Source organism: Anabas testudineus, chromosome 3 (assembly GCF_900324465.2).
Source record: "Anabas testudineus chromosome 3, fAnaTes1.2, whole genome shotgun sequence".
Taxonomy (NCBI): domain Eukaryota; kingdom Metazoa; phylum Chordata; class Actinopteri; order Anabantiformes; family Anabantidae; genus Anabas; species Anabas testudineus.
In genome coordinates, this window is record NC_046612.1 from 16,887,182 (window position 1) to 16,913,546 (window position 26,365).

General features: G+C 41.6%; 2 protein-coding genes across 3 annotated transcripts in view; both read right to left on the minus strand.

Moving 5' to 3' along the window:
- Positions 1-219: 219 nt before the first annotated feature.
- Positions 220-16,766, minus strand: slc6a5 (solute carrier family 6 member 5). The gene is made up of 15 exons (XM_026378367.1): positions 16,284-16,766; positions 14,651-14,801; positions 14,090-14,221; positions 13,794-13,967; positions 12,381-12,531; positions 11,561-11,693; positions 9,825-9,959; positions 9,639-9,742; positions 8,861-8,985; positions 8,632-8,744; positions 5,537-5,668; positions 5,018-5,117; positions 3,092-3,192; positions 1,533-1,700; positions 220-375 (listed from the first exon to the last, which is right to left on the minus strand). Exons 1-15 carry the CDS (start codon positions 16,764-16,766, stop codon positions 220-222), a joined length of 2,358 nt encoding a protein of 785 aa, XP_026234152.1.
- Positions 16,767-22,096: 5,330 nt separating this feature from the next.
- The window catches only part of prmt3 (protein arginine methyltransferase 3), a 46,950-nt gene continuing 42,681 nt past the window's right edge, over positions 22,097-26,365 (minus strand). For both annotated transcript variants that reach the window (XM_026378885.1, XM_026378884.1), the window contains exon 16: positions 22,097-22,340. In XM_026378885.1, the coding sequence (XP_026234670.1) occupies positions 22,231-22,340 (110 nt within the window). In that variant the 3' untranslated portion in view covers positions 22,097-22,230. The remainder of the gene's footprint in view (positions 22,341-26,365) is intronic.

The window sequence follows — 26,365 nt, forward strand, 5'->3', positions numbered from 1 at the left end:
GAGGAGTAGACTCCACCCGGCCACTCCTCCTCCGTCAGGGAAGAGAGGAAGTGCTGAGCCAGTTTCCACAGCCACAATACAGGGATGGACAGAGCAAAGACGGAAACAAACCTACAGGAAAAGGAGATAAGAGGGGGGGAGGGGGCTTGGCCCAGAAGCTGGCATGTTGCCGCCTTCTTGGTGACATAAGTGGTGGGTGTGGTGCTGCTTGGGTGGCTGCTACTGGTAGGTGCCGAGCTGGAAGTCCTTGGGGGGCAGTTTGAGGCCCAGAGAGTTTGTCCCCAGAGGGTCGATCATGTTCTTGTAACGTTCCCCACGGTGCTTCATCAGGAAAGGGCCCCAGTCAGGCTGAGGCGCACAGACCAGCTTCAGACGCTGTAAGAGCACAATCAACACGAAGCAGGTTTATACAGGCAGAGCAGGTGTTTAACTCATAGCTGTAGTGAAAGGCCACAGAATGTATTTTCTTTAACAGCATTTTTATAATTTTTAGTGGTGTCAGTGGTCAGTCTGCCACAGTGCTGTTTTCTTTATACAATCACTAGGAGCCATCAAAACCAAAAGAACTGAACAGAAGAAAATCAAAGGGACATTATTGCAATATTAAATATTATTATTGCATTAATACCTTAATTTCTGAAAGAATACTTTAGTCAGAGCTCACTGGTTTGAAGGTTTATATGTTACATGGCATGAATTTGATCTAGATTTATAGAGTCTAATTGGTTTAAAGCACTCTTTGCTCCTCAATCCTTTTAAACAGACACTCAGAGTCCTAACCATCTGGAGCACCACTGGATGTCAGTGTCTTGCTCAAGGACCCGGGGACACGTGGGTACACAGGGTTTGAACCATCAATCCTGTGATTAATGTATGACCTCCTCCCAAAGAGTGGAGTTTTGGTTCAAGTATTCATTTGACTTCTGGTTTGTGCAGTTTGTGTAGCTGAGGCTAGTGAGATGGCCATTAATCATACGTGAGGCACTTTGTGAAGATTGGTACATGGTGTAATAGGGTAATGTCAGTGATGGAAGTAAGACTAATTTGATTCCATGTACCATGCCTCATCTAAAAATAAATGAAAAACCCCAAGTAAAAGAAAACCAATGGATGCATTTTCAGATATATAAAACATCAAGAGTGTTCAATGTTGTTTTGCACTAAAGTCACACTAGAACTCCCTCGTGTAAAAGAAAACACTGTAATGATTATGCATTTATTACAGTCATGCAAACAAAAGAAATGAAAATGTAAAGCCGGACGATTGAGGCGGCTGTCAGAGCTGCTGAGGGAACTGAGACATCAGAACAGAAATCCACCATCATCATCATCCATTAATCTGAGTATTTAAAAGGGACCCGCCAGAAAACTGTCGAAATCACTCAGTGTAAAATACTGAGTGAGCAGCCTGCCTCTCCCTGCTAATGAGCGTCGGACGAGGCTATGAGGATATTTCTGAGAATGTGTGCGCGTGCACAGGACCCAAAACCAACACATGCATGTCAATGTCACATCATGGCTTCAAATATTACCTCGATTAAGCTGCCGGGGGCGAGGTGCATCTTAATGACAAACATAATGGGGATCCAGATGACAGAGCAGATGACCATGAGCCAGCCCATAACCATGGACCAGGTGGGGTAGGTGTAGTCCTCGTACGTCATCACCTTCCACTGGTACAGACTCAGACCCAGAATGCCCTGCACAGGAAAGACGTGTTGAATGAGAAAGCTTCCCAGTGTCTGAACAAACTGCTCCTTAAGAGCTCAGTGACCACCAGTAGAGACTGTGGTCAGCACCACGTGTACAGTACATACTGTATAAGCATAAAAAGATGCCAAGCATTTGATGTGTTCTGCATATTAGAAGAATTATAAAAAAAACCCTATTTAGCTTCCAGACATAAAATAGTTGTTGGCTTAATGCAGTTTCGCATAAATTGGTTTCTCTTAAAATGTTCTGCTGTAAGATTGAAATAAAATCTAGTTATTACCAGTGTCCTTTCAAGAACCGGGGAAACATTTTCAGTCATTTGGGGAGTTTTCTCCCGCAGGAATACTTTGTAAATTCTATGTTGAAAGGTCACTGTCAGCCTGCAGAGAGTAATCTAAATGACCTGCAGTTTGGAAATGCAACTTTCAGATATCTTTTTATAAATGTACAGACTGCCTTTGCAACTTTGTGCAGCTTATGTTATAGATACACTGAGTTGTTACATAAGAAAATGTACTATTAAATGACTCATCAATAGCATGAATGATCAATAACAAGAATGAAAGGAAGTGCATATTTTAAAACAATGACCTAATATATTGCCTGTTGCAGAGTGAGGACTGTACAGTAGATTTATACAGTAGACACAAATCTACATCTGTGGATGATGACAATGAGCCCTTTCCTTTTTACTACAAGCACAAATGAGTTCAAAAGGGAGACAGACTTGAAAGAAGATTTCCTGTCTTCAGGAAATTTGGCTGAGAATTATTAGAAAAAGAAAAAGAACAAGAAAATCAAACAAAAAAAAAAAAAAAAGAAGAAGGCAGACAGAAACAGATTAGCCAGAGTTGTGCATCACGGAGCTCCCAGAGGAAATCTGATCTCCCCGAGAGCTGCAGGATGACCACTCGGCCCGATTGCTGCTCCATTTGTCATCGTCAACTCTGCTTTGGCACTATAGCGGTTTCCATTACAATTACTAACATTAATGCTGGCCAGTGTCCAACACTGACATGCTGGTATATATTGTACATTGAAATTTACAGCTGCTACTACAGAGCGTGTAACAAATAAGTGGCCAATTTACAGAAAATGTTCACTGTGTGTTTGCGGCAGCTAAACTGACGTCACACAAACTATTTGGCAGGTACTATTGTGAAAAACACAAACAACTTGAGACTCAGTGACATGACAGGAATTGGAAGGAAACATAATTTTCGATTTCAGCGTAACAGGAGCAATTTCTCCCTTGTTCCTTTCCAATTGTGAATCAATGAACTTGAAAGGCTGCAGTGAAAATGGAAACATTTTAAGCTGCACATGTCTGTGTGAATGTCTGCGTGCCACAGAATGAGATGAGCAAAAACAAACACACCGTCAGAATCGTCGGAGTCACAAAGGCCCAGCAGAGTCTCCAGAATCGGTTTGGCTGGAAACCAATCATCATTTCAATGTCTTCGCAAAACCTCTGCAGACCTGCGAGGAAAAAAAAAAAGGAGAGGAATGAAATAAAAGAAGAGGAATGAGAACGACTCAGACAGAAGAGACACACAGAGCGACCTGGGTTTAATAAGGTCCCTTAAAAAAGATCAGCAAATTCAATCCATCCTTACGAGTCTCTCTCTCTCCCTCTGTGTGTGTGTGTGTGTGTGTGTGTGTGTGTGTGTGAGACAGAGGGAGAGACGGGGACAAAGAGTCAGTTTCCATTGTCCCTGAGAAAAATCGAGGGAGCAGATGGCTTCATTCCTCTGCTTTTATTGAAGGATAACAGTGAGTGACATGAAGAGGTAGAGTCACACAATCATTTCAATATGTCACCTGTACTGATGCTGTGACAAGCTGAAGGAGAGCCGTGTGCTTTGCACCTTGGTAACGGCCTTCTGACACTCACTCACCTGAGCTCTCAGTCTGTGTGTGTGTGTGTGTGTGTGTGTGTGTGTGTGTGTGTGACATAGACACTACAGCAGAGACAGCTAGTGGCCACAGCTAGAATAACACATTTCACACACACATACAAAGGAAAGGGATGAGAAATACTGTCCACAATTACAGGACAAAAAACACATCTTTCAGGACGATTCAGCTGCGTTTGATAAACAATGTGTTTGTATTATGTTAAAAAGCTGGTTGAATGCATGAATTGCAGAAATCGTGAAGTGAAGGGTAATTAAAGATTTCAGTTAAGAAGAACAACATGCCAAGAGTTGGAGAGAACAGGTTGACTGTGACAGCAATAAAGTGACTACATTTATAGGCATAATTGGGAAATTTAGTTTTATTGTCAACAATTTGTGTCTTCATGCCCTTTGTTATTTGTCTACCTTTGCAATTTAAGGAAGTATATATGCTTAACATGCAGCACATTCACTTAATTATTCTTTATCTGCTCCATTTTTAAAAATACTAAACTTCTTCCATTTTAAGACATGAACAAACTTCACATACTTTATGTACTACTATTTATAAGTAATGATTTAAAGAGGGACATTCCCATTATTTACTTTGAACGTACTTTAAAACTAACTCTCACGTTAATTCTTATTCAGTCAGACAGTCAGCTAATCATCTTCCCAAACATTTCACAATCAGAGGTCTAAAAGGACTTTTACTTGTTGTTTTCCTGCTTTTTAGGTTTATTGTGCAAATTCATGCTATGTGATACTTAGCTTAATTACTAGCTGAATGCAAACCATAAAGTTGAAGGTCGGCTATCAGTCCTTTTGGATTTTGTATTGTTTGACCAACACAACATAAAAAAACAGTAAAAGAAACCGTGATCACAACTTAACAAAGCACCAGATGTTCTTCAAATATGTTTTCTTTGACCAAGAGTCCATCCTGTAGTTTCCACATCAGGCCAAAATGTCATGTTTGCAAACAATAAATCCCCTAAACTCAGAGGTTGACTACCCTGAAATTTACCAAGCACCTTCTCCTGTTCCTCTGAGAAATAAAAGTAACTTAAGACCACCTGATCTTGTGTTCGCTCGCCTCCACTGGTTTATCTTCACCCTCGATCAATTGATGGCGCGGTGTACTGCACAACGATGTGACATCACTGTTAAAAGTGTGGTTACACCTCATCTCATCATCATCTTTATTAAAACTAATCTCTTAGCCTTCAAACCTTTTTCACCTAAGTTGTGAAAAGTATCCCTCTAATGTCATACTCCAGACAGAAATGTTAACATTCTGAGAAATGTAATAAACACTGGAGTCTCCTGTGTCCAATAGCAGGGCTTCAGACTTTGAGTAGAGCAGGTCAAAGGTCATGAGATGAAACAGGATCGTCTGTACTCACCATACAGGTAGCAAACTCCCACAAGCTCAAAGATAGCAATGATGACCAGAGAGTAGGAGGCTGCAAACGTGTCCACCAACTGCAGCATATACATCCCATTCTGCCACACACACACACACACACACACACACACACACAAACAAACTATTAAAAGAAGAATTTGAGGCTTTGTCTTGCAATGACTCTCCTCCTCCTTCACTTTCTGTGGGAGATACAAGTCAGTGTGATCATAACTGTCACACTGCCTTGTACCGGATCATAAGAAATGACATGTATAAATCCTTTAGGCTGGATTTTGCCATCTGAAGCTGTCTGTGGGGATTTTAATAAGACTCAGCCTCTCTTGTTCCACTCACTGAGCCTGTCCTCTGAAGGCTGCGACTTTGCTTTACATGCAGAAATCTGTCAACTTATTCAAAGAGAGAGTCACAGGGCACACGGAGGATGGCTGCGTGCACTTTGCGGTGTGGCATCAAATGCGTGCGTGCACAGATGTGTGTTTCTGTGTTTGTGTCTTACCTCTGTGATCATTGGAAATCCCAGGATAAAGAAGGCGACACAGCAGACCAGGGTAAAGAGCGGTTTGTGTTTCCTCAAATACTTGGGGAACTCATCTGACACAGAGGTTACGATGGTCTCAATGGTGGCGAACTGGTATAGAGAAGAAAGGGATGGAGGTAAGACAGAAGATGTTTGGTTTGTACTGTTTCATCGCATGTGATAAAAGTATAATGAAGACAATGCTGAAATTAGCTTTTGTCTGAAAATACCATGAGTTAAATTTAATTTGGCTATATTTAGGGGACCTGGAAAGCCTCCAGTCAGCAGGTTTATTCAAATCAGAGCAGCTGCTGCTGTCAGCAATTTAATGTCCCGTGTTGTGCGGTGTTTGTCTTCAGTTCATCTAGTGAACGCGTGTTTACCGTAGTTTCATTTATTTCCATAACAAATACAGAATATTACGCCAGTCGTGCGCTGGAGAGGCTGTGAAAACAAATCACTATAAAGCATTTACATTACAGTGGTGAGAGCTGACAGTCTGACTGGAGGTAAACAAATGTAACATGATGGTAAAAGGGGCTCAGAAGCCAACCCAGAGGACAGAGCGCGGATGAATATACAAATTGAGAGCAGAATTTAGCAAGGTTGCTATAGTGTGCACTGTAGAAACCTACTGGCTCCAAGCTATGTACCACGTCTCCACTCTTCTCCTGCCTCCTGAGCTCCCAAAACTAATTTCCTGTCACCATCCCAAGCCTATTACCTCCGAGCTGCTTTCTACAACAAAGCCAGCAGCTCCCTCCTCAGAGCTGCCACTGCCAAGGCAAAGTAACATCATCATTTACTGTTACTGTTGACTCGTGTCTTAATGCGCCACTGTGCCCTCTGCTCCTCTGTTGGGCTCAGGAGCATCACAATGCACTTGAAGGAGTTGGAGTTTAGTCGAGAATTGTTTACCCAGGATTGTACGTGGAGGTGGTCTGGCCTTTAGAAAGTTCACAGAGACTTAAGTGTTTGTTCGCTGAAGTTACACAAGCACTGAATGCAGTAACTGACACAGTTAGAGTTTGTGTCGGTTGCACTGAAAAAGATTTTCTAAAGGTGGAATTAGCTGATTTTCTGGCTTCTTGAGGGCAACGAAACTATTTAAAAACACAATATTGATGCCAGTTTGGTATCAACCAACTCCAGAGGGAAATGTCTTATTCTTGAGCTGCTAAATGCTCCATGTTAATTTCTCATAAGCAGTTTGTGTACAGTGGCACTGTATACAAAGAGACAAACATTTAGACAAAGTCATTAAGACAATATTTAACTGATGAAAAAGCTGCCAATATGTCTATATATGTATGCTATTAAGTGAAATAGCATGTGCCAATTATCACACTGAACACAAATTGCGAGGTTCACAGAGTTTGTTTCTCCCCTTTAGATGCTCTTTATCCCATTTTCTTTATGAGGACTGAAGATGAAGAACTCCTCCAACAGAGTGTGTCAGCATAATAATTACAGATTTGGAATCTTAGTTTATTTGTAACAGACGACTAAATTGATCAAACACTAATTCAACTATTTGAAAATGATAACACAGGATAATAAGTCCTTCAAACTGGATGTTATATGTAGACATAAATACTAAATAATAAATAAATACTTTTTTTATTTAAGTTTATTTGTGTAATAAATGCAAACTATTGTTCCTCACAATGCATTATTTAAACACTATTAATCTTCAGGTGGCACATTTAAGGCTGCATTGCTGCCTCTAGCACCCTGTAAACAGAAAAACTGCCCAGTCCTGGTTTTTGTACTAAAGATTAATCTCAACGTTATGTCAGAATATTCTGAAAAATGCAAATCACCCACAGTCCAAGGTGATTTCTTTTTCTTCGCGTTTTAAATTTGGAAGGAGGAACCACCTTTCTTAGGTTTACTTCAGTGTTGATGTTGCAAAACTTTAAGGTCAACTTAGTTTAATTCACTCCAATCACACAGACCCCCTTCTGCTCTAGTACCTGGAGAGCTCAAGCACTAAAATCAGTCACAGTGGGTGGAGTGCATGAGTAATTATGTTAATTAGGTCAATGTGTGCAGCGTTTATACATAGCTGGATGGTGCTACTAAAGCTGAGTGTTTACTTTGTAGCAAACAGAAGTCAAGATGCTCTCATCGGTGCCGACAGAAAGATTGTTGATGTAAAACTCCGAGTGTTGGGTCACAGCCACAACAGAACCTGCGTTCTCCTGTAAACCTGCATCCAGAAAGAATTATATTTCTGATGTTTTTAGAAATAGCAGCTGAACCATGTCAGCTTTTTGTATGTATTTACTAATTATTTTCATTTCCTTTCTGTGATCTGAGAATTAAGCTTAAACCTTAAACACAAATCCAGTTCTCAGACTTCATGAGAGACAATTGTCACCAACGGTGCAGCTCCACTGATTTCATAGCCTCTGTGATCTCACTGTTTAAACATGGCTAAGTCTCGTCTCTCTCAGCATCCTGTCTTCCTGCAGCAGCAGGCTTTGTTTGTAAACCCACTATACACTACCTGACCAGCAGCAAATAAAAGACTATAGTTAGCGTGTAACTGCAAAGGAAAGTGGAACAGCTGAGGAGAGAAATGGATTTCTCAGAAGTTAGTGGAGATCAATCTACTCCACGTCCACTGTAGAGGTTGCGGTAGCAGTTTAGCGCAGTTCAGATGTGTACTAGACAAGCTCCATGACAATAAAACAAATACACTTTCCAACACTCCAGTCAGATAATACATGTTGTTTATTGTATGTTTAATGTGTTGAAGGTATGTGGGCACTATGTGATACTATGTGGATATTAAAGTAACCATAGCGTTTTTTGTTCCCACTAGGTCAGAGTAAGCACATTCGGTATTTATGTGATTTACTTATTTTAATCTACTCACTACAACAGGATTTATGTGCAAAGTTGTCAAACGTGAGAACATGAGATTGTTTTAAACATGGTCGAAGTTTGGAATTGGAAAATATCAGTACTCTGGAAGATTTTTCACCTCTTTACAAGAATGTATGAGTCACGTAAGTATAGAAATACAACAATGCACATGTTGAAGGTATTAAAGGACCAGTAGTTACCATGGTATCCAGGCCGAGAGTCAAGAGCATGAGGAAGAAGATGATCGCCCAGAAAGGAGATAGGGGAAGCCTGGTCAGAGCTTCTGGATACACTACAAACGCTATGCCTGGACCTGACACACACACACACACACACACACACACACACACACACACACAGAGCAGATAAAGTGGTTCAGCTTGTGTTTCATGAGCAGTAATGCTGCTGCCTGTTGGTTATGTATCTTACCTTCATCTGCCACCCTCTCTATCGGCACCTTCAACTCATGTGCCATGAAACCAATGACTGAGAAGATGACAAACCCAGCAAATATACTAGTGGCACTGTTTGTACACGTCACTATGATCGTATCCCTGCAGAGAAAACGAGGAAAGAGAGAAGAGACAGGCTAAATAAGCAAACAGAGTATCTGCTTTAGTGATTGCAAGATTGTTGAAATGGTGAGGTAAACTACATGTATATATTAGATAATGCTCTCTTATTTCATACATCTTGTGTGGACACTGATTAGAGATCCAACAGTGTCCTCTGGTGGTGGGAATAAGAACTGTCTGCAACTAGAGGGCTCCTAAGAGTATTAGGCATTTACAGAACACATACACAAGGTGGTGCTCTAAGTTATTTTGCTTTATAATATGTTTATGTGTGTCTGTTATATGAGGCATGTGGGTATATATTAGTGTCTTTAGAAATATTTGTGTAATTGACTGGAATTCCCTGAATAAACAGTGTTTATGAATAAATGTAAAGTCAGAGGTCATATACATTTTTACAAGAATGTCCTGAAAAAAAATTGTTCTATATGTGACGGTGACTATTTTAAATGACATTACATTATGTGGTAATGAAGCAAAACCAGGACGTACGGCTTCAATGTCAATATGAGAAAACCAGAAACACTGAGCTAGCATTGCCAACAGTGTAATTTCTTATTGACATTTCATGTGTCTGTGGTGACAGTTTGAATGTGTCTGCCAGATGCATAGTTTACCTTTTGTGTGTTTACCTGTAGCAGTTATTGTGGAACTTATTGTACGAAGACAGAGTGATGAGGCCTCCCCAAGCAGCCGACAAAGAGAAGAAGATCTGAGTGGCTGCGTCTTTCCACACCTGTCAGGGGAAGAGAGAAAGAGCTGCAGGAAAAACGCCTACTGCTGTTTGTAAAACATCAAAATCAGCAAATGTCAGGTACCTTCGCGTCATTCAGTTTCTCCCACTTCGGTGTGATGAAGTAAAGGATGCCGTCAGCGGCACCGGGTAGCGTCACTCCTCTGATCAGAAGGATGACCAACACCACGTAGGGAAATGTGGCTGTGAAATAAACCACCTGAGCAAAGAGAGGACGGGGATAGGGTATAAAGAGAGAGATGTGGGCATGACAAAATCCACCTACATCATTTATCTGTTAAACTATGGTAAACCATGTAAAACTTTTACAAAACAACTATTATTTGCCACTCATGAGTGACCTGTCATTTAAAAATGATCAAACAAAAACTATTCTAAGTGAATCTAATTAGGACAGAAGACGCAGCCGTACGCAGTGCACGTGAAGTACTTTATGCTTCACTGCTCCTGAATGCAGCATTGTTGACTAAAACAAGACTCAGATGAGCTGTCTACTCAGTCCACCCTACGTAGGTTGGCAAATTAGAAGAAAACGCTGCAGAGTCCACGTTTGAGGAGACTGGGTCCAAACGAAGAACATAGATACAGATATACAGAGCTCAAGCACACAGCTCATGAGGAGGTAGATGGTAGATGCTTGTCTAACACCAACAGTGAAGCATGGAGGTTCACTCAGCATGGATACTGCTCCGTGCTAAAAGAGGACATTCCCTCTGAGCAATGACTGATTGGGGATAACTTTGTTTTGCAGCAAGGCAATGACCCCATGCATTCTTCCTGGTTGTGTAAGGATTATTTGAAGAGGAAAGTGGCTGTTGGACTGCTCTCTGTGATCACTTGATCAGCTCAGCTCAATCAAGAGGTCTGAACAATTAACAGCACAGCAGACCATTGTGAAGAGCTGCAGATGGAGGAAATCACACCTGATTCTGTGCAACGACTGATCAGCAGAATGCCACAGATGTGTCAGGCAGACAGATCATTTATTTATTATTTCTTACAGTAATGCAGTTTATTACAGAACATTACGATCAGCATTACACAGTGTATAGTTCACACATGTAGTATCTGTATTAGGCTCTTTTCAATCTTCATATTATTTCATTTACTAATAACTCTGGGTTTAAGCTTTACTGGGTCTATTTAGTTTGTATTTACTGTATCACAGGCTTTAAGCTGCAATGTTTTTCTTATCTACCTCACTGTTTCTCCGTTTTGTGATTTGGCTGCTGCAATTAAAGCGTCTTCTGTCTGTCTCACTGTGTCTTTGTCTGAAAAATGTTGCACGACACCAGTACATCCAGCAGAGGGCAGCACAGTGCAAGAATCCTGTCTGAGTTATTCTGAGTTTATTTGTTTCAATAATAACAAAAATATCATATGTTGTATTTCCATGAATCAACAGAAGAGTCCTAAAAAATGCCAAATGAAAAATATGAATCTCCTTCATCTGTCTCATGTTTATTCATTTCCAGAAAGAGAATAAAATACCTCCTCCCAGACAGCATTTGTGTGTCCGCCCTAAAGTCTTCAGTTTGACTTTGAGTGTATATGAATGTGGGTATAATGCATAAAGGTTTTTTTTTTTTTTCTGTGAAGGCTATATGATTTAAACACTTCTTTGCAGAGGACTATCAGAGCTTAATTCTTCAATGTCTCATATTTCATCACTAGGTGGCACTTTCATCACTATGTCCTACTGCATCATGTGTTTTTGGGGAAGTGAATGCATCTGTAGTTTCCCTCTGTCTCTGACTGAAGGTCCAAACAACAGAGATCAGAGATGTTGTGTTTTGTTACCTTTCCCGATGACTTGATTCCTTTGGCTAAAGAGGCGTAGACAATGAGCCAGGCCAGGAAGAGACATCCTGCCAGAGGCCAACGGATATCTCCTGGATATTCGATGCCTTTAGAGATGTGCAGCACATTGTATCTGCAGGTGTGATTCAAAAAGCAAAACTCCTGAAAAATGCAACACAGTGCACCTAAAAAAAAAAGATATAGAAAATCCTACACAAGACAAATTTCTCTCTTTTAGTTAATCATGTATTATGTATAACCGAACCCTAAGGATTTTCATTTGGATTATTTCAACGTGTTTCTGACACAAAGCTCAGTTCAGTTTCTCTCCTTTATTGATTCAGGTACAGGGGACGGCTTTATTCTCTCCTACTGGCCCATCAATAGATCCTAACACAAAATCAGATGTCTCGTATTTTATATCGAAGTTATATTCATTGTTTGAGCATCTTTTACACTTGCTTTAAGAAAATATATTTTTTTGTTGTTTTTTTTTTTTTTTTATTAATTCTTTGGAAGAACTTTATCGGGTGAAATGTGTAAAACTCTAGTTGTTGTGTCCAGGTGTTCTCTGCTTGTGTTTATTAGGTCTTAAAGACCTGAAATCTAGATACCTGGTTCTGTAAAAATTATTTTAGGAGGAAAATTTATTTCATTTTAAGAAGTTAAAAATATCATTATGGCGAGGCCTGTTTCAGGGCCTGCAAACCTTAGTCTATGACAGCTGTTTCTTCATGAGAGGAACAACAACCAAAATGAATAAATCTAATTTAGTTTCTTTTTAAACTGCTGTTTTTCGTCAGACAGAAGGTTCACTCACTTGAAGTACTCCTCACTGGGGCTGACATAGGTCTTGTTGTTGTCCACAGTCATGTTTATCAGTTTCGTCAGGTTTCCCACAGCATTTGCAGACAGACAGAAAGAGGAGTTCTTGATGGAGGTGATGTTTCTGTCCCGCAGGATGCACGAGTCTGTTCCAATCAGAAACCAACACACGTCAACTGGGAGAGACGGGCAGAGTGCTGCCTAGAGTCTGCTCAGACTTTCACACTGAAATTAAAGTTGGAGTGAACAGATGTATCTGATTTGTAGATAAAGAACGTCTGGTAACAGGAAAAAATGACTGACTGTGATTTTTGCTCTTTTAGAAACAAAGTCAAACGGCAGGAATTTCACATACGTACTTAAGGAAAAATATAAAACCTGTTCTGTTTTTGACCATCCTGTTATCCACGCAGACACATCAGGGAAAACTTGCTCTCAATCTTAAAAATAAAACTGATAACAATGTTCTGTGTTTATTAAATAAGCAGTGCAGTGACAGAGAAGGATTTCTGTAACTAAACTGAGGGGACAAAATAATACAAGCACTTGAACTGTATATGACAATACCACAAGCTACAACTTTGAAAGTTATCACAAAGACAAAGATCTTTATCTGAGTTTTAAATTAGGGAATGAAAAAAATCTATATTTTTGCAGGATCCATGCTTTAAAATATTCACCCTGGTATGTTAACAGGGGCCTGAAAATCCTTTGCACACATTTTCACACTTTACAATGTGGCCAATGTAGATCATTATATACCACACCATAATGTCAGCTCAATTATTTGACCTATTATCTGAGTGTAACTTTCTGTAAAACAATTAGAAAAAAACAGATTTATGCCTTGTGTGTTATTTTCCTGATTTTATAAAGGAGAGAGAGAGAGAGAGAGAGAGAGAGAGAGAGAGAGAGAGAGAGACTACAGTGCTGAACAGGCACAGTTCGTGTTGCGGCCAGCAGGTGTCAGTCTCGGGCTCTCCGCAGCACTGCAGCAGCTCCGTCTGTTACAGTAAATTTGTCAAGCAAGCAGTTTTTGTGCTGATTTTACAGAATCGTTAGGGAGAAATTTGCTCCCGAAATTTAACTGGATTTCGATATTTATTTGACGCAAATCGACCACAAACGACCCTGCGCTCCTGCACATTTCCACATTTCCACACAGTCAACCCCCACCCCCCTGGATATAATCGGCTTGTGTTATTTAAATGATGGAATAAATGAACGGGGTGCTCTGACTTTTGAGTGTTGCTGAGGGTGAAAAGACCGCAGAGATCACAGGTCAGGATTCATTACACTGCAGAACACCTCAGCTCAGAGACTCATGACGCATTGCGGAGAGAGAGGTGCTTTTAGTGTGCGTGTGAGTGCAAGAGTGTGTGTGTGTGTGTGAAGGTGTGTGTCTTACCTAACAGCAGCATGTCTTTGTCCTTACATTCCTCCGTGTTCCACTCATTCCTACAGTTAGCCCATGGCAGTGAGCCCTTCAACGAAGCGAACAGGTAGTACAGTGTCCAGCACATTATAATGTTATAGTATATGGCTATCAAGACAGATATTATCAACATGGCAATCCCGCAACCTAAAATAAATAAATGAGACGAAATATATAAATTACTCTTAAGAAAAGTGGAGAAGTGCTGGTGAGAAGAAATGAGTTGTATTTGTGAATGGTCTCACAGCGGATCACTTGTGGCAGTTTACCTTGCAGAGCTGGGATGCATTTCCACACTGACACGGGCCCCTGGCTGGCAAACTGGCCCAGGGACACCTCCAGCAAAAAGATGGGGATCCCGGCAATGCCCAGCATCGTGAGGTAGGGGATCAAAAAAGCTCCTGCGAAGGGGGAATTCAACAGCAGGCTACAGAGAAGCACGTCAAGAGAGCGAGGGAAGTCTGACAGTGACTTTAATAATATATAAAACCGATAATGAAGATGTAGGCGAGTCGTGCTTATAATTAAACAACCAGTAAGTCACAGATAGCCTAATAATAAATATGTTGTAGTTCATATAAAAAACTATTTTAATGAGTTAAATATGAATTTACTGCATCTTTCGTTTTTAATTGGCAATAACAACGTGATAAACGTCGTCTCTCTAAGATCTTTAAGTGGCTGTAAGCTCCAGTCTAATTTTAGTAAACTAACTGGAACACGGGAAGACATATCCTCATATTTCCAATAAGAAACTATGGCCTACAGCGGCTAAATCAACTGTCTGAACAGATTTTTCTGGAGTTTCTGTGCCGGGATTTGACTCTTACCTCCACCATTTTGGAAGGCAAGATAGGGGAACCTCCACACGTTCCCCAGTCCCACCGCGTAGCCCACCATGGACAGAATAAAATCCAGTTTATTGGACCAGTTTCCTCTGGCCTTATTCTCATCACCCCCCTCATCATCGTCGTCGTCAGCCTAAAGGTAATAATAATAATAATAATAATAATAATAAGAGGAAGGAAGTAAATTAAATAAATAATTAAATCACTCTAGACTTGAAGTGAAATCATTACAATAGGACTAATAATAATAATAATAATAATAATAATAATAATAATAATAATAATAATAATAAAAGCTCTGAGACTGGACCTTAACCGCTGCATTTACTAAAAGGAAAAATATGAACAAGTGAACTAGAGTCTTCTGACAACAACCACTAACATAAAGACACTGATGAATCCTACCACACTATAGAAACCGTGTTCTGTCCACACTCTCACTAACTACCGGGTTTCTGCTTCATGTTCATTTCGTTCTTGCCTTTAGATGCTGTCAGAGTTCAGCACCGGTATGAGAGTGATCTTCTAGTGTTAGTAATGGTGCAAAGCCGTTTTCAATTCCATCTTAAATAAAGATCCAAACCTGCTAATGAGAGGAAACAGCCTACTAATAAAATCGGGCTTTATTGTTTCCACTGCATCACAAGGTCTAAGTAAATATATAAAATACACTGAACCATCAATCAGACAAATAACCTCCACCAAGCATGGGAAAGTGTGTGTGTATGTGTGTGTGTGTGTGTGTGTGTGTGATAGAGGGAGTCCTCCCGGAAATTGGAAACAATCCGCAGTCTCAGGTACAGCTCTGTCTATCAGCTGGAAAACACCTGGGTCAAACCAAGTGAGTGTGCTGGGAGCAGGGACACCGAGAAACACCGACAGAGTGAGATTGAATCCTTATTTATCATCAGTATAATAAGTAGAAAAAGAAATACAACAAATAGAAGTAAAATAAATGACTGGAAATGTCTTAAAATAAAAAAAAAAAGACACTTTCGTTCAAGTATAATGTTTCTCTTTGCATCGACTGCTGCTCTGACAACTCATCCCACTGACTAATAAATCCGTTTAATTCCCGGGATATTTAGCTGACATAAGCGGGTTTGAAAGTTTTCTAGTGGGCCTAGACTGTGTCAGAGTGGTGCAGAGTGATGGGGACAGGACGCTGCGCAGAGCAGGGAAGACAAATAGTTCAGGATCCGTCTGAAACACAGCTCATCACACATGATCAACTTTTACCCCTGATGACCTAGAGTCCAAATTATAACCACATTCATACAGAAGCCTGTGCTGCCCAGCTCTCTTCTGTCAGTAGTTAGGGCCTAAAATAACTGCTGCTATTTAGACTAAAGTGGAGGAAAATCTATGTAGTGACAAACCCCCAAACCAGGACCTGGAGGAACACCAGAACCAGAACCCAGCCTCACACGTCGGCTGCACTGATCTACTAAAGCTCTGCGCTCCCGGGGGTTTGCGCCTTCCCTGTTTGCAGACAGCAGCTGAATCCATTCAGCTTTCTGATCAGCGACACACGGAAACATCCAACACAGCCCCCCGCCTGTCAGACCAGCCGCTCCGCTCTCCGTTAAGGAAACGGTTCATTTAGCTGACTTACCCCCGCGACGGTGCCGGGCTGAACAGACGTGTTCCCATCTGTTCCCAGTATGATGGTGGTCTGGCTCATAGCCGTCCAGTTTCCTGCGGTGTTGTTCTGCTCCGCTGTGGCCCGGAGCGGGTCTCCGTACTGGGCGGACCCCCCGCGGGCCGATCCAGCGGAATCCTTCCTGAAGGCCGAGTTGACGGCCACGGATCCAGGGACCGCCGGCGGGGCGCTTTTAAACGTCCCATAGGCTTTATTAGTGTCCGGTTCTCCCGGTTTATTTTCCGTGGGACAAAAAGTTTTGCTCTCGGTGCTCGGTGCCGGTGGCTGCGGCGCCGGGTGATGGTGAGAGGCGGGCGGCGGGCACGCAGCCGTGTTGTCCGGTTTGTTTGTTGTAAGTCCCGCAGCTCCGTCGGGCTGCTGTGCTGGGATGTAGCTGGTAGGAGCGCTGGCCGGTGGTTTGGCCATGTCTCTCTGGTCAGAAAAATCCTGGAACATGGCAGCAACAGATCAGCAAGACAAAATGCAGCAGAATGGCAGCAAGCATGAAGTTGTGAGGCTGCAGTCGCCCAACTCTGCTTTGGGACTAGAAAGGCTCAATTCTGCAACGTTTTTCTGCAGCATGTTATGGATCTGGCTGCTCTATAGTTTCAGCTCACAGCCTGCCGGGTGTGTGTGTGTGTGTGTGTGTGTGTGTGTGTGTGTGTGTGTGTTAGAGGGAGGGGGTTGCCTTGCTTCTCCAGTTCTCGCTTTCTGCAAGATTCTTTAATTTTACGCCCCATTTCCCCCTCATGTCATTCAGCCACACACATCCACTAATTTTATGGGCAATAGACAAGCTGCTGCGGGTCTCCCGGTAGCTCCGCTCTCCCCGGCAGGCATGCAAGATCACCGGCGTTACAGCAGTAAGCGGACCCCGGGCGTCGGAATTACAAATGACTCCCTGAAATTTAGCTTTGTGAAGAAGAGAAAGTAAACAGAGAACCGACTGTAAACTGGGCTTATTTGTAACTTTATTGATTGATTTTTAGTTGTTTTCTTAATTTGTGGGGGAGAAATAACCACGTGGCACTAATCGCTTCTGTTTAAAACAAAGAAACGAGTAAATAGAAATAAAGAAATAAACGATACACTGAGATAGAAATGGATCCCCAAGATAAAGATTTTAAAAGCCACGCAGAGGTTTTACAAAAGAAAACAAAAGCTGAGGGTGAAAGAATGAAGTGAACAAAGTTTTTAATGTGGAGAGGCAGCTGCATTTCAGCACCATGGAGAGCGCGAGAAACCCGCACAACGTGCCAAATGACAGAAGTAAAAAAAAAAAACATGCAAACGAATGAAAACACGACGGCTGCAGAAAAGTGAAGCTGCAAGAAGAAAAGCTACAAAAAATCAACACTTACCATTTTGCTGCGTTTTGCTGACAGGCTGGAAACAACTAAACAACTAAAAGACGAGGAGAGGACTGGGAGCAGACCGGCTGTTGCCACGCACAGCACCAAGTGCAAAGCTTTTCTATGGCTCCGTGGGAAAGACCGGAGTTTGCGTCAGTGCAGAGCAAGGTGCCCTTCGCGTGACATTTTCTTGATAATAGGAGTTTGATAAATCATTGACCTTGGATTCGGATTTTTAAAGGGACAACCGAAGCCAAGACGACGGGGGCGCGCGTGGGATGCGTGCGTGCGTGGATGGTGTGCGTCCTCGTTACGCACGGTGCATGCGGGAGCGCCGGACAGACTCTTTCAAAACTGATTAATATACTTGTCTCCAGGGACGTGAGCGATGCTCACACGTGTGGACGTATCCTGAACAGAAGCGCGCAGCTCGTTTGGAAGAGTCCCAGGTTCGGGTTGTTATTGGAGAAGGTGTAATGAGATTCATCAGTGTGCGTGTACTGTTACAACCACAGTAGCCACTCCTGGGAAGGATGCGTTTGTAATCCGTTAACTTTTTAGGGGGTTTATGGAAAACTTCCCCGTCATCAACAGTTAGGTTTGTAAAAAACAGACCATCAACACTAAACTGGAAATGTCGATGAGTTCTATGTGTATATATGTCAAAGACAAGGAGGGGAGTTTTAATCATTAATATTATGTACAAACATATCACAGTTATACATTACTAATTTTATTTTAAGAAGCTCTATAAGTTAAATAAACTGTGAAGAAGACTGTGTCATAAAAATGGTCCGAACTATAAATAGTTTTTCCACTTGGCGGGTTTTACGCACAGCGCGGTCCAGGCTCTATACGTTCCTTCGTGCGTCACCCCATAGGAGCATTGATCTTTTCTTTTTTTTTTTAAGTGGGCGAGGTCTTTATAAAACTACTCATCTCTCAAAGTCTTACGCAACAAGGAGGCCTGTTTCCCCTCACGTGTCGTGAGTAAGAACCAGAGCCAACCACTGGAGCCTGCACTGGAATTAGTGACAGCGGAAGAGAAAAGATGGCTTACTGTAGATTCAGAAACACTGCATTGCGCATCCCATTGTCTAAGACTCCCTTTAAATAGATGATGTCTGGGCATGTCCAGTTTTTGGTGATTTATCCAAAAACTAAAAAAGACACATCATTCTCCTTGGTCTCACTAGCTAAGAAGAACAGAACCTAACAAACAGCTTTATGTTCAGGCCTCCACGCAGTAGGATGATGATGGAGGTAAAACATCCAGTCCAACACATGGAAGTAGAGTGCAATAGAGAAAAATAGAAGTAAATGTATAAACCAAGCAGGAAGTAGCCTACAGGGAATTCAAAGAGTACTCCTTTAGAATAAAACGGTTCATTCTGACACTTGTACACATTAATAATAAAGAGAACGAGCTGTTCCGCTTCTCTCCCCTGTTGTACATCTGTTGTTGGACGAGCTCTCAGACCTGACAGTCCAATTAGAAACTTGCCTGGCAACCACGTTGTTCAACTAGTCATGGTTCAAACACCAGGCCATAGGATAGAAATGTCTAATGATGACGATAATAAATAATAATAATAATAATAATAAACACTTTTTAATTAGAACAGGCCTAGAAAAACACGGATATTTAATTAATCTTTTTGTCATAATGATCTAAAACCATGGACTATTTTCACGGGATTAACTGTCCAATCATAGGCTGGTACAAAGCCAAACACCTGACTAACATTAATGAACTACAACAGTTTCTTTTAAATATATATTAATATAAATTCCTAAAGGGTGAGAACAACCGTGCAGGCCGACGGAATAATAAACCAAACACTTCTCAGTAAGTCTCATTTCTAAGCTTATCTGCTCTTGCACAGGTTTATGCAGTTTTCTACAGGACGTCCTGTTTCAACCTGCGCTGATCTGACCACAGCTGAGGTTTTGGCCAGTCTCCCTGATGGGACCAGTCCCAGTCAGCGCCGCTCACTTACTATGCGCGCTGCGATCTCTCCGCTTGTAAATCTCCGTCCGTTCCAGATAAGAGGCTGAGCCGAGTGGATTAGCCGCCGCCCTGAGTTTAATTACATTGTCAACAGAGAATAATTGTAATTGATTTCTGCTCCTCTTCCAGAGTCCGCTGAACACACGGACTGGCGCTGCTTGGCGCGCACACACACATCCTGCCAAAACATCCAGGTTTTGGTTCTCGGGAGGTTTTTATGTTTCATTTAATGAGGCGACGGGGACGTGGGTTGTGGAGCCACATGCAACAAAAATAAAACCACGTGTATTGAAGGAAGGATGTTTCTCTGGCGCCTGGTTTTTTCGTTTCCTGACACTTTTAAAAGTGGGAGGCCTCCTCTCGGGTTTAAAGAACAACTTCACAAATTCACCAACAACCTTTAATTTAGTTCGTCACCGCTGCATCTTTGGTGGGTTGTACTTAAGTGGGTTTTTTTTCTCCTGATAAAGGAGCTGATGTGTGCGCACACACACGGTTGGAGTCTGCGAGTTTCTCCTCACGCTCGTTAATTGCGTGAGCGGTAATGAATTGATGACTCTCCCACTGTCGGCGGAGCGATAAGACGCTGGATCCATGCGAAGCGCCTGGATAGGAGTGATTCAGCGGAGGAGGTCATTCAGAGGCCTACTAGTGCCATCATCACCACTGTCATCATCATCAGTCCTCGCTGACAGAGCCATAAGACTGAACAGTTCAGGTTCGGGAGGGTGTTTCGCGCACTGCGTCACAAGAGGCGGTTCCACTGAAGGATATTGCATTTGTACAATAATGTTCGAAACACTTGGTGCAAACACCCTTGTTACTCATGCATCACTCGTCTAAAACAAGTATGTGAGTCCGTGTGCTGCAAAGTGTGTTGCAATGCTGCAAAGACTTTTCTAGTTTGCTTTGTGAAAAGTGTTATGAGGCACACAGGCTTTCACTAAGTGGTTCAAAAATAAATTGGCTGCCCCTGAGGCATTATCATTAACATCTGCAGTCTAAATAAAAACAGGTTATTAAAGAAACTTTCAACTTTTCAAACACTTCATAACGCACAGCTTCAGCTTTATCAGTTTCACCAAAAACACATTAAGTCCTTGTTTAGTAAATGGCACGCTGGAGGTGGAGCCTGCTCAAAAGGTCTGCAGGGATTCATCTCAGGTAGAAAATGAAACGCAGTGGGCTGTGGTGGAAGATTTGACAAGACATTTAAGATACAACTACAGTTCAGTGGATAGTTTCCTTTCAGTCTAACTTTCAAAACTTCCGACCGCACAGAAAAGCCTGTTCTGGTGAGATGCTACACACGCCAGACAGTATTGATATATTCGCACGACACAGAAGCAGGAGAAATACATCAGAAGAGGTGACTGTCAAATCACCAATAAGACAGGCAGCCAGCTCCACAGTCTGCTCCTCCTCCTCCTCCTCCTCATAGATGGCTACACTTTCTCAGAGCCCAGGATTCATCATCTCAGGCAGAGAAGGAGGGGAAAAAAATCTTTAATTGTAAGCAGAGCTGCGCAATGAAGTATGTAAAGAGGCTTCAGTCAGCCTTTTTAAAGCTTAAATTCATTTTGCATTGTCCCACTAAACTCATGGAAGATGGATGATGCCCCTGTCGGGATCTCATGCAGCTCAAACTAGGACAATAAGGAGGAGAGCATGAAGGGAAGATGAGAAAAATACTTGGCAAAAGCACAAACTCTCTTTAACAAAGAGCTGGCTGAGTGTTTTTGTTTCACTGGACATTTTGATCAGGCAGCGCCATATACACTGCCTTTACAACTATCCCCCCCACCCCCTGAAAATGTTTTTTTTTTTTTTTTACATTCAATCATGGTTTAATTTTGCTTTTTTAAAACTGATCAACATAAAAAATCAACATGACCTTCAAAGCAATCTAAATGAAATAAAACTGAAAATAACTGATTGCTTTAGTATTCAGCCCCTTTAAAATGACTGACATAGATGATCAGTTAGTCATGTAACTCAGCAAAAACATAATTTAAAAGTTAGTGAATATCTCTTTGAATTCAGTTACAACCATGGTGGAAATGGAAAGAATATGGCACCACAATATGGCAACACTGAGCTTTCTGGCCATTAGAGTAGATGCTATATTTGGCATAAGCCAAACACTGCACATCATCCAAAACACCCAGCATGCAGCCTAATGCTGCAACCACCATGCTTCATAATGGGGATGCCTCTCAGCAGCAGCTACTCTGGAAGGTTTGTGAATGTCAGGGGTAAAATGAATCAAGCTAAATATGGTGAAAACCTGGGAGGAAACTGGATGCAGTCTGCAAAAGAACTGTGACATGGAAGAAAACATGTTTTCCAGAAAGAGCTCACTGCAGTTTAATCATGTTACCATATGCCTAATAAAACACAAGGACAAGAACATTTATGTTTTGGGTTTTTTTTTTTTTAATTTGAAGGAACAATCGTAATTTTTGACACATCGTTCAGACATGTTGTAAATATCCAAACATTGGTCAATAAAAACTGGCATAGATTAGCTGGATGTTGTACTATATGATGGCTGACATTATTGCAGGCTGTAAGTCTGCTTCCTATCTTGGAGGTCCAACGTAACCAACAGCGAGCGAGGATCCTTCTTGTTTTTACGCACAGTGATCTTTCCCAGGAGCTCCTCCCCTAAAGACAGCACAGAGGAGAGAGAAACGCCAGTGTCAGTGCACAGTTTGTTTTACAATGGAGACAGTAAAGACTTCACTGAAGAGCCACTTTTACTCTGTGTTTAAAGTTTTTGAAAAAAAAAAAAAAAAAACAAACAGAAGAAAATAACAGCGCACAGAAAATAAGGACAAAGATTTTGAATTGCAGACACCTAAATCACCTGCTTACACCCCCTCCACTCCCTTGCCTGCCTGTAGTCTTTTGAACATACATACTTGTAAAAAGCCAATCAAAAACCTGGCTACACTTATAACATGGGGAATAAATCTACTTAGGGAAATCAGGTATCAGGTTCGATTTCACACCGATGACAGTAACAAGGTTTTGGTAATGTGACAGAAATGAGCTTACCTGAGAAACTGTGACCGAGTTATTTAAGCGCATATTAATACAGTCAAGGTATTAATATCTATATTATATATATTAATACCGTCAAGGTATTAATATATATTATATATATATTAATACCGTCAAGGTATTAATATGCGGTAGTATTTCTGACAAAAGCCTGTTATTGTCCAGAAATCTCAAAATACCAAAAGGAAAATTTGTTACAAATTTTATTACATAAACTAATTTCCCAGAACATTTTTAAAGGTTTGTGAATGTAACTAATCAGGGCAGCATTTAGTGAGAAGGATTAATACACATTTGGGAGTGGAACAGCAAATCATGAATGCCTTCATGTGCAGTTATTCATGTGTACTCCTGTACTCCTTACAACAAACCCTGCACCTTTATATCACACTTCAAAAACTTTCAAACAATTCAGAGTCAGATGATGATTATCACGTTCTTAATAAAGGGAAAATGAATAACTGCTCATAAAATCAAATCTTCCCGATGCCCTGCAGCACTACAGTGCTGCTGAGCTCAGGCTTCTGCGGCACAAGAAGAGATGCACTGGCACTTATAGAAATGATGATGTGTGTAAAGGCAATGTGGTTTAATGTATGTTAATAAGCAAGACCGTGAGTGTGTATGTGTATGAATGCAGACCTGCTGAAATCTCCAGATGGCAGTGAGGAAGCGCGCTTACAGTACAACGCATGAGAGATCGGCAAAGCCACGAGAAGACGCTGATGATTATGACGCATAATCACTTTGATTAAATTCACGTTTGACTGCTGGAGGTAAATTAATGTTTATTCAGACGACAAACAAGCATCCTGTCAGCCCTACCTCCTCCACCTCCTCCACCTCCTCTCAATGTGCCACGCACTCCTCATAGCTGGAGGTTAGAGGAGGACGAGGAGAGAAAATGCTGACTGTGGTACTTTCTCTCCAGTAAAGCGTCCACCATCACTGCTGTCACGTCTCACTCGTTACCATGCCAACGCCGCTGTCACCGAGTCTGCTGCTGGCGCCACGCTCTGGGTCTTTCACTGCACTGCAGAGAAGGAATGGGGCCACAGAGTTCCCAACAGCAAAAACTAGGACGCAATAAAGGAACAAAACTAAACTCTAATGGAACGGAACAGTACAATAATGTACTTTTATTATTTTAGTGATAGACTCCATCCTCCTGTGTGTTGGAAAAAATTATAGGAGGAAACTGTAGGAAAACATACACGTAAATGTATCCTTTACAAATAAATAACTTTTCAAAATAATGTTACAAAGTGCTAAATAGTATTTAAGGTCAACACGCAAAACATGCAAATAAACAAACACATTAATAAATAAAGCTAATCAAATGGAGAGCTTTGAATTGTTAATAATTGGTGATTAACCACCAGACTCTATCAAAAGCTGTCAACTGTAGCAAACAGATAAAAAGATTGCGAGGCTGCAAAAAGACATAGTCTGTAATAAGAAACTAAAACATGCTGCCCTGTCCCCCACTCCATCACCAACTTAATGAAATGGATCAGCAGCTGACACTATGATCCCAAGACAGCCCAACTGTAACAGAAAAGGTTACTAACACACATGCCTGGTCTGTGTTTTCTGAGTGGTTAAACACTGACTGTGTCCTTTCAAACATGTGGGGTGTGGGTGTCTGACTGAAAAGATTTAGTAGTTCCAGGTCCTCCTTCTTCAGCTAACTTTATATTAGATCCCATGTTGTGCTCAACCTCATGCAGATCTCCAGAAAGATTAAACACAATGAAGGAAAAGCTGACTGCTGCAGTCTACAGCTATTCAAGTCAAGTATTTGTCTAAGGATCCAGCTCTGTACAATTACTGGTCTTCACTAATTTCACTAATGTGCCATGAAATGACAGAAGGGCCCTGGATATCGCATTAGCTGTAGTAAGAGAAGAGAAACTTGGTTCTCATGGGAGGTGGTGGAGAGCAACAGTCAAACTCAAGTTGGCAAAAGGCTGATAAAGGTCAAAAGAATAATTGTTTGACCTGTGGTAACCTTTTGTTAAAACAAAACTGAAAGGAAAAAAAAAGAGGTTTAGGACCAGAGGAATGACTTTACAAGAAACTGTCCAAGTAATCCTTTATATTTCAGATTCAAACATTAAAACATGCAAACAACCAGTGATGGCGAGTCTGTTCAGTCATGCAGCTACAGAAGCTCTGCTGTAATCAGTCAGATCAAACTCCCCATGGAAGAGGGCCCCTGCGCCTTCAGTAAACTGGCCACTCTGATGCTGGGAGAACGAGTTAACCATGTGTGGAAATGAATCGCAAATGGAGCCGGGTTTTCACCATGATGTCGTACATCAACATGCCAGTGCCATTAAATACAACCATGCCCCCAGAAACAGCCTGTATTACCCCCAACACAGCTTTTGTCCATGAAATTACATTGCAAATACATGACTCGCATTAGTGATTTATTTAAACTGTTGCCATTTGCATTTTAAGCATTTAATATCTGTAACTCCATACAATGAGTGCAAGGTCAAGGCTCAGCCTTTAGCCTGCAAATGCTCAGCATTTTCACATTTTAAAATGCCCAGGTGGTCTTCAAATGAAAAGAGGTCTTTGAACTGATTCTTTAAAACTCTAGTGACAAATCACATGAATTAGTCACTAGACTTGTTAACAGATTTGTTTTTACTGTTCAGCACCGAGCTAAGAAGTGAGTTGACCTGAGGAGTTTTATAATCCAAGCACTAGTCTGCAAACAAACAAAAAGAAAACAACCAACCCTTTGGATAAATTACAGTCCTGAAGAAGGTGAGGCTTGGCTTGGTTGCTGCTGTTCAACAGCTCAAGGACCTTAAGAGTACAAACACACAGGGAGGGGCAAGGAGGGGAACAGGCTGAGCAAGTGAGCGCAGTGTGAAAGAAGAGATTGGAAGGAGGTACAGCACTGCTCTAAAGAGAGGAAGTGAGTCATGAAGGCGGGTGGGAACTAAGACCACCTGACCATCCAGTGAAAGTCCTGACAAGGACGCAACCCTATGTTTGAGCTGCTCTGCGTGGCCATCTGTGCAGGTAACCAGGGCACTGCCTCACCTCAAGGATCATGGGACTTCCCTGCACACAAGTGTGACCTGCTTTCTTGGATGAACATTAAGTAGGTAAAACTGTGGAAAAGGACCCTCCTCTTCAATACTCGAGCTACACAAACACATCAGAGCATGACAAATGATTCGCTGTTTAATTTATTACGCTGCCAGCTGGGAGGATTTGCAGGGATGTTTTGTTCCAGCCTGCTGCGTGCGTTCTCTCTTCCGCCAGCACCTCCCACAGAAGCGTAGAGCCTCAGAGTTAATTACTGCTGCATTCATACAAACACATCAAATAGGATTTGGTCTCTGTCACAATAAATCACTGCAGACAGAGTCAGTATTAAAACAAACCACTGGATGTTTCTGCCCAGCCCTCACTACAGCCAACATGAGCTGAAGGTGCTTCTCAGTCAGCACCCAGAAGGAGAGGCCGCTATGTGTGTGCGTAAGGAGAGTTTAGTCATCTTCAAGGTGACTTTAGGAAGTGTTCTGCTATAGCCAGAAGGAGTTCAGTGTACACGTATGCAAGAAGTCTTGTGAATCTGAGTGTGAGTGTGTTGTAAAGCA

Coding starts and splice junctions, on each gene's coding strand:
- slc6a5 (XM_026378367.1), bottom strand. CDS start 16,766: ATGTTCCAGGATTTTTCTGACCAGAGAGACATGGCCAAACCACCGGCC. Junction 14,802..16,283: donor AGCCCGGCACCGTCGCGGGG/GTAAGTCAGCTA, acceptor TATTACCTTTAG/GCTGACGACGACGATGATGA. Junction 13,968..14,089: donor ATGCATCCCAGCTCTGCAAG/GTAAACTGCCAC, acceptor TATTTATTTTAG/GTTGCGGGATTGCCATGTTG.